The sequence below is a fragment of the Mus pahari genome, chromosome 9, assembly GCF_900095145.1.
Source record: "Mus pahari chromosome 9, PAHARI_EIJ_v1.1, whole genome shotgun sequence".
In the NCBI taxonomy this organism is placed as follows: Eukaryota; Metazoa; Chordata; class Mammalia; order Rodentia; family Muridae; genus Mus; species Mus pahari.
In genome coordinates this window covers 85170286-85185381 of record NC_034598.1, presented here as the reverse complement: position 1 = coordinate 85185381, position 15096 = coordinate 85170286, and the positions used below count along the sequence as shown (strand labels likewise).

The 15096-nt window shown below is 40.0% G+C and overlaps 1 protein-coding gene across 1 annotated transcript in view; it reads right to left on the bottom strand.

Annotated features, from left to right (window-relative positions):
- Actr6 (actin related protein 6) overlaps window positions 1–15096 on the bottom strand; it is a 19377-nt gene that overhangs the window by 1628 nt on the left and 2653 nt on the right. Inside the window, exons 2-10 of the mRNA XM_021205336.2 lie at window positions 13570–13687; window positions 13172–13240; window positions 11666–11789; window positions 10589–10724; window positions 10423–10479; window positions 9980–10078; window positions 9809–9887; window positions 3015–3186; window positions 576–714 (exon numbers count right to left, since the gene is read on the bottom strand). Coding sequence (XP_021060995.1) covers window positions 576–714; window positions 3015–3186; window positions 9809–9887; window positions 9980–10078; window positions 10423–10479; window positions 10589–10724; window positions 11666–11789; window positions 13172–13240; window positions 13570–13687 — 993 coding nt within the window. The remainder of the gene's footprint in view (window positions 1–575; window positions 715–3014; window positions 3187–9808; window positions 9888–9979; window positions 10079–10422; window positions 10480–10588; window positions 10725–11665; window positions 11790–13171; window positions 13241–13569; window positions 13688–15096) is intronic.

The window sequence follows — 15096 nt, the reverse complement described above, 5'->3', positions numbered from 1 at the left end:
AACTCCTGATCTAAGCCGGGCGTGGTGGCGCAGGCCTTTAATCCCAGCACTTGGGAGGCAGAGGCAGGCGGATTTCTCAGTTCGAGGACAGCCTGGTCTACAAAGTGAGTTCACCACCATTTTAATAAAAAAAACAAGTCTAGTTAACTATAATGGTTCGCCAAAAACATTTAGAACTTAAAAAAATCCCCAAAGTTATGTACTGACAGTGCTTCCCTTAGTAAATCAATTCTTAGACTTCTATTCTTCAGAGAACCTATCTTGAGGTTGGTACACCTAAGATAAATCTAGAACAGCTTGGCTTCTTCCAAGTGTAACAGGCCTTGGAAGCAGGACTGAGACACACATGGAAAGCTCCTGTCACGGAGCTCCTGTCGTGTGTCCATGCTGTGCTTGGCCCCTTACATGCCAGCTCTTCTACCTCACTCAAGAACTGAGGTTTCATTTCTGAAAGAAAGAGAAGAAGAATCCTGCCGGGGAACAAATCTGCCAGTATCTAGCAGCTTTAAAGTCACGTCTTCCACGAGCCCCCCTCCTGCAAGCTGGCTTTTGCTTCCCTATAAACCAACACTTACTTCTCAGGCAACACGACAGAAACATCATAGTCTGTTGGCGTCAAACACCGAACTTCTGAGTAAACACGTTCTCTGAATCCGGGGAAAAGGGAATTTCCTCCCGTCAAAACGATGTTCTTAAAAAAATGTGGCTGCATTTCTTTAAAAGGAAAGAAAGGAAAGAAGAGAAGAAAAAGAGCGTTAGAAGCTCTACTTGTCTCTGGGAAGACTCAGCTGAATGTGTGGGCGTGGCAGGAAACAAACAACCTGGGGTCTGTTGTTAAGATTTTACATTCTTTTCTTGTGTTCACTATTAAGATCTTTGTTGCTGCAGGTTAAGACAAGGCTCCACTATATGGGACAGGACGGCCTTGAACTGGAATCCTCCTGCCTCATTCCCTAGAGTACCAGGATTACTGCCCCACCGTGACATGAGGCTGCATTTTAAGATTTACCACAAGGCAATAGTATACACAGTGGAGACCCTGAGACAGTCAAATGTGACCTTACGGGTCTTTAAAACAAAACGCTAAGGTGGGTGAACTACTGACTGCCAATCATATTTGCATAGAGGTCATACATAAAGAACTTTCTGCAGCAGACTCTGAATCATAATTACCATTCTTCTTTCTTAAAATGAAGGGGGCCTTTACTAGAAAGTTCTGTAATATAAAGGCCTTCCTTGGTATTTTTAACTTACTAGTCTAAATTTCTATGTCCTCACACTAAAACAGATAATATCTATTGCACACTACATACCTTTGATGGGGAAACACTCACCATCTATCTAGCCCTTAAACCAAGAAGGCAGGAGTGAACTAACACACTAAGGCACATGATGGCAGACACTAGGCATCACAAGGCACACCAGGATTAGAAACCTAGAGCAAACCCAGGAACTAATGGGCACTGGCCACCTCACGCCTACTGTGTCTATTCATCAAGGTAAAGTTGCCTTAGGTTAGCCCTGTGTGGCTATTATGTCATGACTGCAACTGCATATAAACTGTGAACCAGGAGAACAGTCATGCAATGCAACAGCTGAACTGACTTTGTTCTCAGCGAGGGGAGAGCACACAGTGTGAACTAGATGTCCTCTGGTGCCACTACTGTTCCTGATAGAAAGGGCTGGAGCCAAGACAATTTACTGTTCTTCCAAAAATCCCAAGTTCAGTTCCTGCATCCAGCAGTTTGAAACTGCCTGTTGCCCTGCTCCATGGCACCTTCTGGCTTCTAAGAATGCCTGCATGCATATGGCACATATAAACTCAGACAGACAGACAGACAAGACACACAAACACACTCTCACACTGTGTCACAGGATAGGGGAGGGACATTCTTGCCACAGACCAAGTGTAGAAGTCAGAGGACAATTCTGCAACATTGTTTCTCTCCTCCCATCTTTATGTAAGTTCTGGGGAACTAACTCAGGCTCATACACAAAGGCCTAGCCACCTTCCTGGCTATCTTCTTAAAAGTCATCCAGATGACTGGGTAGTGGTGATGTAAGCCTTGGAGGCAGAGGCGGGCAGCCCTGGGAATTCCAGGCTACCCTGTTCTACTGAGTCAGGACAGTTAGTGCTACACAGAGAAAGAGAAACCCTGTCTTGAAAAACCAAAAAATGAAAAAAGGAAAAGAAAGAAAAAGAAAGAAAGGAAGGAAGGAAGGAAGGAAGGAAGGAAGGAAGGAAGGAAGGAAGGAAGGAAGGAAGGATAATCCCGAAAGAAAGAAAGAAAGAAAGAAAGAAAGAAAGAAAGAAAGAAAGAAAGAAAGAAAGAAAGAAAGAAAGAAAGAGTAATCCTGTCATCATTCAGGATTCAGAATAAATCAGTCTTATGAAGTGCTGAAAAAGCAGTCCATTAAAACCTCTACATTTCGCTGGGTGTGGTAGTGCTCGCCTTTAATCCCAGCACTTGGGAGGCAGAGGCAGGCGGATTTCTGAGTTCGAGGCCAGCCTGGTCTACAGAGTGAGTTCTAGGACAGCCAGGGCTATATAGAGAAACCCTGTCTCAAAAAACCAAAAAAGAAAAAAGAAAACCCTCTACATTTCAACTCTATGTAAATTGAGGTTAGGACTTTCAGTCAAGCAAGCCTTCTAGCACACACCTATAAATCTAACATTCAGGAGCCTGAAGCAAGGGGATCCTGAGCTCTAGACGAGTCTGAGCTACATAGCAAGAGTGTGCCTCAATAAATAAATAGACTCTTCTAAAATGAACAGAGCAAGTTAATACTTAAGGAAAGATATATCCATGCTTAAATAAACTATAATGACTTTTTCCAAATACAATTTACGACCCAGAACAAACCAACCAAGAATTATTTAAAGGCATTATAGGATCTGGAAAGTCTGCCAATAATATAGATGTTATTTTTTTAAATTGCCTATGAAACAGTCCTGTGATTATGATTTTTCAAAACCATCGCTCTTTAACACTTTACTCTGACCATCAACGTACCTTCAGGTAGGTTTTGGATTGAATAGACAATGGCTTCTGGGATCCCCATCTCCTGAATGCCAATGTCAGAGGGGTTAAAGAGTATCTCTGGAACAGCAAATCTCTCGTTGGCAAGGCGAAGAATCTGTTCCCCAGATTTATACTTCCCACTCAGCACCATCTCTTCTCTGGGCTTAAGGCAAAGTAAGATAAAGAGTTTGAGCCACATTACCTTGTTCATACAACAAACAATAATTAGAAATATGTAATACTAGTAGAGTAACCACCTTCTTATTAGAAGTCTTATGATTCTCAAAAGTTAGAAAATAGGCTTTCACTCCTGTTGCTATAGCATACAAATAAAACCTAACTTGAGGTAGAGGCAGGAGGATCTAGCTTGAATTTGAGGCCAGTCTGCGCTACATAATGAGTTCCAGGATAGGTGTGGGGTAGGTGGGGGGAGCTGTCTCAAAAAAAAAAAAAAAATTCTATGTTCCTATGGCAATCCCACCCTGCAGACAATCTACCAGCTGTACTCTGCATTTTTAACAGAACGAAAAGGAGAAACAGAGGAGGAGAGTTCACTGTTGACCTCTAATTGTACAGTGATTCCATTGCTAAATAAAGACGATGTGGTAACAGGATCTGCTCTCCTGTGTTCCCCATTAGGTCATTCCCTACTTCAGAGGTAGACAAGTGGCGAAGCCACACGTGTACATGTGGCTGTCACACTCCAGTCGATGGTCTACACCCATACATACATGGGCAGCACTAAATAGACTCAGTTAAAAAAAAAACCAACACAGCACATTTTGTTTGGAAGGAAAACTGTGGTAAGGATAGGGAGGAATAAGAGAGGAAGGACAGAGGTCTGAAAGGGCATTGAATGCATGGGTGAAATTCTCAAGCAATAAACTATCCATTTCCAAATAATTAAGCAAAGGCATGCTTTACATTACTGACATGTTCCCTTTAATGCCAACCTGCATTGGGTGTATATAGCAAACACAAACTTTACGTGATCAGGCCTATTCTCCCCTTTAGGGTCTGCTAACCTCCCTAGACGGTGAGCTGTGATCCCGAAGGAGCTAGAAAAGTTTGTCCTTCTGTCCATCTACATCATTAAAACGATTCTCCTGTTCAGTCTTACAATCACCATTTCCTATAAATTCAGCCATGGTCACTCACTTCATCCAGTTGATAGATGCAGTTCTCCACCACAACATACTCAAAATATGTGAAGAATATATGTATTACTAATGAGTAATGTATGTGTGTATTCACATATAGATGCAAGTACACACATATATATGTATATATGTTGTTTCCTTAATATATATGTAGTCCTCCCCAACCTATAGTGTTTATCACATAGGCATTGCCTAGTACACCACACGGTCCCTTGTATATAATAGGTATTCAAAACATTCCTGGGCAGTGACATGCAAAATAACACAGTGCCATTAACTGCATTAGACATTCTATGTACAGTATTCCACAAATTTCACACAACACTTAGAACAGGCATTTTGGGGGGCTGGAGAGATGACTCAGCAGTTAAAAGAGTACTGACAGCTCTTCCGAAGATCCTGAGTTCAAATCCCAGCAACCACATGGTGGCTCACAACCATCCGTAATGAGATCTGATGTCCTGTTCTGGTGTGTCTGAAAACAGCTACAGTGTAATTAGATATAATAAAAATAAATTTTTTAAAAAAAGAACAGGCATTTCGTCTTTCATTCATGGTATAATTAGGCTCAGGAAGGTCATGTGCCTTACTCTATCATATCTGCCCAAAGCACACTGGGAATATTCCCAGACATTATAGCCTGGATACAAATGATTCAGCTTGCTATCATTTGGGAACACTCTGCTTATAGCATAAATTTTAAATATAACTTTTCAGATAACTATACAATATTCCCAGGAAAACAAAGAAACTATAAGTCACATCTAACCCACTTAAATAATTGTTGTAGTAAGAAAACCAGTATTATTCCCCATAGAAGAAGTAGCATCCTGTCTTACGTGTACAGTGCATATGTGAATACGTATATGTGAATACACACATACATTACTCATTAGTAATACATATATTCTTCAAATATTTTGAATATGTTGTGGTAGAATGGAAAAGATTCTCTATCAATTTACTAATTAACTTACAACTGACATTAAGCCTGTGTTTAGTTAGGGTTTCATTGCTGTGAAGAGACACCATGACCAAGGCAACTCTTATAAGGTTAACATTTAATTGGAGCTGGCTCACAATTTCAGAGGTTCAGTCCATTATCATCATGGCAGGAAGCATGGCAGTGTGCAGGCAGACATGGTGCTGGAGGAGCCAAGAGTTCTACATCTTGATCCAAGGGCAGCCAGAAGAGCACTGTCTTTCACAGGCAGCCAGGACAAGAGTCTGGATCACATTGCCCAGACTTGAGCACATAAATGAGACCTCAAAGCACTGTGACACACTTCCTCGAGCAAGGCTACACCTCCTCCTAATGGTGTCACTTCCCATGGGCCAAGCATATTCAAACCACCACAGCCTGGTATGGTCTATACACCTGCAATCCCAACACTTGGGAGGTTGAAGCAGAGGATTGTGCAAGTCTAAGGCTAGCCTAGGCTATAGTATGAGACCCTGTTCAAAGGAAAAAAAAAAAAGAAAAGAAAAAGAAAAAAAACACACACACTAAATTTAGTTTAACGGCTAATTCATTTTTTTTCAATACTGGAAAACTACCTGAGGCCAATAAAGACTGAAGGACATTAAAGGTTTATAGCTGTTTTAAAGCCCTGATTTACAGATGATGATCAGGCTGACTGACCAAGTATCTAGCCAGGGAAAAGAGCCAGCACTCAGTGTCCTTGCTGAATGTCAGCACGAATGCCATTAGTCATTAATATGTAATCTGGAAGCACAAGGAGTTTCTGTTTTCAAGGGTACAATTCCAAAACCTTGTTTTAGACAGAGGCGACTGACGGGATTTAGAAGGATGGGAGAAGCTGGTCAGAGAAGTCTGTGATTTACTGAACTGAATGGACCTCATACATTTATTTCCAGTACCATTAAAGAAACTGTCAGTTTGTGTTATATTGGCTCTGCACAAAAGTGGTAATCACTAAAGATAAAGGAATGTTCTCAATTTAGGTCTGACAATTTATACTTTAATAGGCATCCTCTTTCTGAGAAAAAGTAAAATTTCTGTTGTTTGTCCAATGATACTACAAATCTTATTTCTCTATTTGTTGTTATTGCTCCTTTTATCAGCAGGAGAAAATCAAAGCTTTATATTTCCCAAGCATTCCTGACTCATGTATCCCAGTTCAAATCAACAATATCCTAAGTGTGGTGGTTTAAATAGGATGGCCCACATAGGTTCGTAGATTGAATGCTTTGTCACCAAGGAGAGGCACTACTGGGAGGTGTGGCCTTGTCAGAGGAAGTCTGCCACTGGGGGTGGCTTTAGGGGTCTCAGATGTTCAAGCCAGGCCCAGTGTCACTCTCTCTGTGCTGCCTGCTGATCTGGATGTAGAACCCTCAGCTCCCTCTCCACCACCATGCTTGCTGTGTGCCACCATGCTTCCTGCCATGACAACGACAGACTGTAAGTCAGCCCCAGTTACACGTGTCCTTTATAAGAGTTGCTGTGGTCTCTTCACAGCAACACAACCCTAACTAAGGTACAAAGTACAAAGGCCCACAAACATAGTCTGTCATCTATGCAGGAGTGGTTTTCTAGTGTCATAGATATTTGTCTCCTTAGCAGGGAAGCAAGTAGTAAAGCAACTCAAAGACATTTTTTAAAAAAGATATATTTATTTTTATGTATTTGGCTGTCTTCAGACACACCAGAAGAGTGCATCAGATCCCATTACAGAGCCACCATGTGGTTGCTGGGAATTGAACTCAGGACTACTGGAAGAGCAGCCAGTGCTCTTAACCACAGAGCCATCTCTCCAGCCCAATTCAAAGAAATTTTAAAATTAAGCTACTACATATACAATATAACTTTCATATAAATGACTAAACATGACTGCATATAAGGCATAAATTTTAACATTTATCAATAGAGTAAAATATCCTTTTTTTTTTTTTTTTTTTTTTTTTTTTTCTGGTTTTTCGAGACAGGGTTTCTCTGTATAGTAAGTCCTGGATGTCCTGGAACTCACCCTGTAGACCAGGCTGGCCTCAAACTCAGAAATTCACCTGCCTCTACCTCCCAAGTGCTGGGATCAAAGGTGTGTGCCACCACGCCTGGCTAAAATACTCTTTTTAAAAATATACTTACTGCAATAGTTCATTTAGCAAGAGTCCAATTCAACTAACTTTATGTTCTCATTTGATAAAGTGTGCATTACACATGAAAGCCATTAACAGTTAGTGTGAGGCACCTAGGAAGCCCCAGTGACTGTAAGGAGTAGATGGAGCCCTGAGTGAATCTAATTAGGATACAGACACTGCCAGGTAAAGGACCGAAGCCACAACGCCTAGGGGAACTGGCATAGTCTTCCCCTTAAGGGTCAGGCTTGCAATGGCATAGCCTCCCTCTGATCCAAGTATGAGTGTTGCCTAATGATTTGGTCAGTGTGTGCGAAACCCAGCAACTATGGCTTCCTCCTCTCAGATGTTTCCAGCCTGAGATTGCTGTAACACATCCTCCTACTGAAACTCCTGAACTCTTGCCCGCCGTGCTGAGGTTCCAGATTGCTTCACTCCTAGCTATGCCCACTCAGGCCAAGGCACCAAGCCATCCAGGTCAGAGCCAAGAAGTCTGTATGTAGCTAAAGAAGCACAAGCTCCTACTCAATTCTGTTGGCCAGGTCACAGATCAATGAAAACCTCCCAACAACCTTATTGCTACCTGCTTCTTGTGCTGTGTCTGACCGTCTGTCCCAGTGCGTCACCTCCCACCTCACCCCTCCCCTGGCACAGAGAACAAATACTGGTCAATTGTAAGGACAACCTCTCCAATGCTGGCTTGCTGAGCAGGTGCCGATCTGAGAACACTCAGAAGATCACGTCTGATACTCTAATGGCATGCCACTCACACGGAGGGAGAAATGTTCTTAAAGAGAGAAAGATTCCTAGTTGCAGGAGGTAAAAAAAATTAAGTTTTCTAACTTAGGAACTAAAAATTCCTGGGAAGAAGAATGGAAACCATACAGATTTTAATGCCCTCATGACTCCAGTGTCTGCCAGGTTGGGAGGGACTAGAAATCACTGTGACGTGATGGAGGTTGACAACTTTACCACTGAGTCATGTTCTCCACCGCATCTCTTATCATCACTCAGTTTTTATTATAATTGGATACAAAACGTGCAGATGGTCAAGTATGTCTAATGAGGCAGCTCTGCAGTCAAAGTGTTTGGGGCAATTTTGATTTTTGATTTGTATTTCACCTCTATAATATGGAAAAAAACAAAGATCTCAGGCATGCTCAGTACAAGTACTTCCATAAAATACAAATACCCATTAAACAGCTTGATGCAATGTGACAAATAAATTACCACGTCCTTTAAAATCCAATGTTCATCACTCATGTAATCTTTTCAAACTATAGAAAATGAAGCTATTGTTGCTGTATTCTAAATAATATAATCTATAAACACTGAAAGTATGCACACCTTTCTATAGATTGTTTATTAAATATTACATTTTGGGGTGGAGCCATGCGAGTCATGTAGCTCTGCGTTGTTTTCATTACTGTTTACTATATGAATATATTATTACTTAGGCTGTTGCCAATTTCCCAGAGTTCTAAATGAATATTATCATGTCTCCTTACATTTCTTTCTTCCTTCCTCTTTTCCTTTTCTTCCTTCTCTCCTTTCTTCCTTCCTTCCTTTCTTTAATGTATACAAGTACACTGTAGCTGTCTTCAGACAGACCAGAAGAGGGTATCAGATCCCATTAAAGATGGTTGTAAGCCACCGTGTCATTGCTGGGAATTGAACTCATGACCTCTGCAAGAGCAGTCAGTGTTCTTAACCACTGAGCCATCTTTTCAGCCCATCTCCTTATATTTCTGAATAGGAATTTTATATTTTATATGTTGTTGTTGTTGTTGGTGGTGGTGGTGGTGGTTTCTCTGTGTAGTTCTGGCTGTCCCGGAACTCACTCTATAGACTAGGCTGGCCTCAAGCTCACAAGATCTGCCTGCCTCTCCCTCCCAAGTGCTGGGATTAAAGGTATGTGACACCACTGTTCATACTGTTAATTTTTTTAATTTCCCAAGAGTCTTTATCAAGCCAGTAACTAGAGGATCAGACTTCACATTCACCAACACAGAACTGTCTTTTCCTGAGATGATCAAAAGACAAAGGAAAATTATCTTGACATTCAAGATAAACTGCTTCTTAACACTGGGAACATGCAGTGGAGTTTGTCCTCCACAACAATCTTAATGAGAAACGTACTTATTTATCTATTTGTGCCTAAAGCACGGCTACAAGGAAGGCAGGCATTGTAATACCCTGCCAATCTAGCTAAATGCGAAATACTTTGCAAATCTGGCAGGGGTTGTCACTGAAGATAGTATGAAGGATTTTGTTTTTAATCACCTTACAGGGGCTAGAGAGACAGCTTAGCAACGAAGAGCACTGGCTGTTCTTCTGGAGGACTCAGGTTCGATTCCCAGCACTTACACAGTGGCTCACAACTGTCAGTCACTCCAGTTCCAGGGAATCAGATACTCTCCTCTGGCCTTTGTGGGCACTGTACATGCACAAGTACCCAGACATACATGCAAACAAAATAGCCATACCCATTAAATAAAAATATAAAACAACAAAAAAAATAAAAGTTACCTTACAAAAGCCCTTTTTAATTGTACTGAAGTCAGGCAGAACATAGTCAATCATCACTGTATTGTCTTCTCCTTTTAACCTTAAAGACAAAGCAGAGATTTATGAAACTTCGTAACTGTTAACATCACCTGAAAATCAATTTCTCAAATAACGGATGCCCATTATACATACTTGGCAATGTCCATGTCTCTATAAAAATCCTGCGACACATAGCATACGTCTTCTTTCACCTGATTAATCACGTGAGTTTCATCCATCACATGCAACTGCCTAACAGAACAGAAATGGGTATCATGGTGCATACATACACACACACACACACACACACACACACACACACACTAAATACACACAAAATGCAGCTTAGAAATGGATAAAATTTGAAATGAGCAACAACTGAACATAACTTTAAAGTATCATTTAAATTTTTAAACATTTATATATATTAAATTTATATATTAAAGAGAAAACAGTGCTTTCAACCTCTGAGCCATCCTTCCAGCCCCATTTCTTTCTTTTTTTTTTTTTTTTTTTTTTTTTTTTTTTTTTTTAAGCAAACCTTTAGCAGGTTATGGTGGCACCACATCATTCCCAAGTTCAAAGCCCAGTATTACCTGTAGGATATGATCTCTTTTAGATGGTTCGTTAAGAGCTTTCCACCCACATTTATCCTAAAAGCAGAGAAATCAACTTTGGTTCAGTTATCACCTATTTCATCCTAAGAAAGAGCAGGAAAGTGACATAAAAGGAGAATGAAAATAACAAGTAAATGTAGCTCACCGAATAATTGCTTCTTTTTTCTTTTTGCTTCTACAGTAAGGAACAATGTGCGTGAAGGAATAGCCGCTGTCGACAATGATGCAGCACAGCTCAGAAGGATTATCCCGGAAATACCTGTGTGCGCTGAGAGCACCAGCTGCTCACAGGATGCCGTGGGGAAGAGGAACAGACCACAATAGGCTAGTACTTTAAAATAATAAAGAAAAGGAGCGAACGAGGCAAACAGAAACAACAACAAAAAGCTGCCTTTAAGCACTCAGGAGGAGAGACAGGTGGATCTCTTGTGAGTTCCAGGGCAGCAAGGGCTATAGAAAAACCCTGTCTCAAAACACACAAAACAACCAACAACAAAACCACACAAATTAAAACAAAAAAGCCTTTAATTAAAAAAAAAAAAATTAACTCTAAATTGTATGTATAATTGTCTGGGTTTTTTTTAGACTTTATTTTTAACTCTATGTCTGTGCATGTGAGTGCAGGTGCCTGCAGAGCCCAGAGCACTGGAGTTACACGTGGTTGAAGTTGCTTAACATAGGTGCTGGGAAGCAAGCTGGGTCTTCTGTAAGAGCAGAAGGTGGTCTAAACCACTAAGCCATTTCTCTAGTCCCTTTATAACTGTCTTAAGATATCAATGTTTCAATGTTTAAAAGTCATACTTATGTGGTAGGTAGAGAAAGAAAAGAATATACAATTTTTTTCTATTGTCACTGCTGGCTTTAATATGGAAGAAGGGACCGGAGACAGAAGCTAACTCTACAGTCTGGTAGACCTGGAACTCATAACTTAGCCTCTTTTTACTGCATGGCAGGCTACCGCCAAGTCGCTTAGACTGGCCTTGTACGCAGTCTGCTATCCAGGCAAACTGAATTCTCAATCCTCCTGCCCCAGCCTCCCAAGCTGCCAGAATTACAGGCCTGTGCCACAAGGCCAAACTAAAGTTCTATGCTTAAAATAACAATTCCGTGCTTTATTTCCTTCAGACCTAAGAGCTGCTGCCTAGTTCTCAGGACCTTGAATTTCTTTACTCCACTTATAACCTTATTCATAATTTAATTTCAATAATACCTTTTAACTTACCATTTACTCTTAATACTGCTTGGAACTGATATTCTTCAAATAGGATTTCATTCATTGATTCTTGGATTGAAGTGAAGTTAAAATATGGTTCTGTTATAATAATATTAGTATCTAAAAAATCAACCTGTGGGAGAAAAAAAATCCCAGAAGTTTTATAATCTATAGTGATCAAAAATGCTTTGTGTATGTGTGTAATAAAATTATCTACAATAATAATTCTGACTGTAATCCTCATTTAATATATGAATGGAGTCACAGAAAAACTGAATGTGGTACCTCAGGTTCATAGAGTCACTTAGGGCGATACCTAGGATTTGAACTCAATCTAGCTGCAATCTTACCTCAATAAATTAAAAATTAATATGGGACTACCCAACTGTCAAACAGTTAAAAACAAAAGTCAGGGCTGAAGCAACCCGGGTAGTGGAGCCACACTGCTCTGTCATAAACAGAAGAAGGCACGAAGCTTTCGGAGGTCTTTCTGGAGGACTGTTACCTGCAGAAAACTCAGCATGGAGTACACATGGAGCCTTGTTTAGTCTCTTATCCTTTGCCTTTTCTGTACTGGCAGTTCCAAGTTCAGGTTCTGGACACTGCTCCCCCATCCCTGCCAGTGAGGGTTGTTCTGACGGTGTCTACAAGCTTTACCCAGAGCTCCTTGTCTTCAGGGTTAGCCTGAGAGAAGGTGCCCGTGGTGCAGGTCTTCCTGGCAACTAGATGGTCTCCGTTTCATTTCCCCCTGGGCTTCTTTCCTTTCAATATCATGGGTGACAGAGGGAGAGTTTTTCCATATCCTTGGGGTAGATTAAAAATTGACCATCCTCTCAGCTTGTTACACTATAGTAATATAAGACATAAAATTTGGGGCTAGTGGGATTGTCCAGAGGTTAAGAGTTTAAAATTTTCTTTTAATTTTTAAAAAAATCTTTTAAAAAAAAGCCATCAAAACTCTTGCACCAGCCACATATTCAAATATATGGGCAAACGTATCTTTTTGGGAAACAGAAAAGGGATGTTTTATGTCTGGTAATGGTGGAAATATTGGGCTGAGGATGTGGCACCAGGCACACATGTCCTGGTTTCACACCCTAGCATACACAGAGGAACAGTAGAAGCAGGAAGTAAAAACTTAATATTGAGCTTCACAAAGATGATCTGTACTGCACTTAGTTTCCAACCCAGAGGTTTTATTTACTTATATTTTCTAAATATTCAGAAGACCATACTAAGTGTGGTGGTGTATCCCTTTAATACCAGCACTCAGAAGGCAGAGGTCCAGGCTGCTCAGTTCTACACAGCAAGTTCCAGCTTAACCAAGACTATGCGGTAAGACTCCGTCTCCAAAAATAAATAAGTAAAATCTAGGGAAATCAATATCTGAGTGCCTTATATACATATAACTGTAAGTTTATAAATGTTAACACACAAGTTTATAAATGTAAGTCCCCATTTTTCATTTGAATTAAGACATAGAAATAGATTTTAATACATACTCTAACTTGTTACCTGATACATTTCTTTTCCAAAAAGATAATCCCAAACTTGTCGTTGAACATCCCAATTCACCAAGTATCCCTAAAATAAAATAAACAAAACAAAATAAAAACTTAATTATCAAGAATAGTTTAGTAATTTTTAAACATGAGATTAAGGGCAAAATGGTTTAGGAAGTAAAGAAGCTCGCCTCACAAGCCTGGTAACCCGAGTGCCATCCCCAGAACTAGCATAAAGATAAAAGAGAAGAGCCAACTCTACAAGGCTGTCCCCTGGTGGCCACACACAAGGCCTGGGATGGCATGATAGCATGCTCATAACACACACACACACACACACACACACACACACACACACACACACACAAATTATAGGTTTATAATTTTAGAAATGAAACATAATTAGATTACCTTTTGAAAAGGAAGAATGTAAAAGAGTCCTGAAGGGTCTTTTATTTCATCAATCTGGTTAGCAGTAAATGTTTTAAGACGTGCTGTTTTGGATCTGAACTGACAATTGGGAATAACCCTAGATGCAAAGAAATAAAGAATTACCTTCCAAATATTTAGATCCTAAAAAGTACTTTTAATTCAAAGACTACTGTATTCACAAACGAGCATTTCTCATTGTCTCCGAGTAACTATGACAACACTTCTGGGTTGGTGCTGGTTAGTGTTCAACAGGTTCTGCCCTGAACCCTTGTCTTTCTCAGAGGGTCCTAAAGAACCCTTAGGGTGGATGTGGTCCTGCTGTTACATAGGCAAGAGGTTTTTTTTCTTTTCCCTTTTTATTTTAGCTTATTTGGAGTAAGCAAATAAAAGCTTACTGTGAAATTAAAAATCTGATCCCTGCAACATGGAGGGAGTTCAAAAGTACAGAATAGAAAAGAAATATAAATATCAGCTATTTTACTAATTATTTTATAACTACAACAAGTTAGTTCAGAGGCTAACTACTGTAAAAAACTACAATGAAGATTTAAAAAGAAATGCTTCCTTAGCAAGACTGAAGATCATGGTCTCTGGCAGTTCTTATTTCTAGCTATTTCTGCCCTCAAACTTTAAGGTAGACATTCTTAACGTCAAGTATAAAATTCTGGCACACTATGTCACAGAGGACAAAGTTAAGAACTACTAACATTACCTTTAAAGATGGATACCGACTTCTATGAGCTACAATCTAGATAGGAAGACCATACCCACACGTGGATACACACACTCATATACACACCACGATACTGAGATGACACCATAAAAAGATTGCACCTACTTTCACTTACTATACACTAGCAACGTTTTGTTTTGTTTTTTTCCTGCCTGTTTAAATGTTCTTGGAAGGTATGATTTTAAAATTAGCATGGGCTGGGCTCAGTGTTATATTGCCTGTAATTCCAGATATATAGGCACCTGAGGAAAGACACTGGGGCCAGGAGCTGGAAACTGACCTGTGTGATACTGTGAGATACTGCCTCTTGGAAGAAACTGGTGTGGCTCAGTTGTAAGGCACAGGCTTAAGGCCCTAGGTTTGAGCCTAACACCACAGTAAAAAGAAGCCGCCCTGCTGTCAATCACACGAACGGGTTCTAATATACTTAGCTGGTTTGCTATTCTTGACTGTTTACCTTGCTTCCCTTCACACATTTTATTTGCTAACTGTACATGGTGTCGACAAATAAAGCTTAACATTCCCGTACTTAGTCTTCAGAGGTATATCTCTAAATAATTCGAGTGCTAACAAATTATTGTCAAAGTACATGAACATGATTGATACACACTGATGAAATGTTCTCAGAAAGAAAGTAACAATTTGTAGTCATATTCTTCTCCATTTCCTTTTTATTGTATCTTTATTATTAAAACACTTTTTTATTTTATTTTATTTTTATTTTTATTTTTTTTGGTTTTTCGAGACAGGGTTTCTCTGTATAGCTCTGGCTG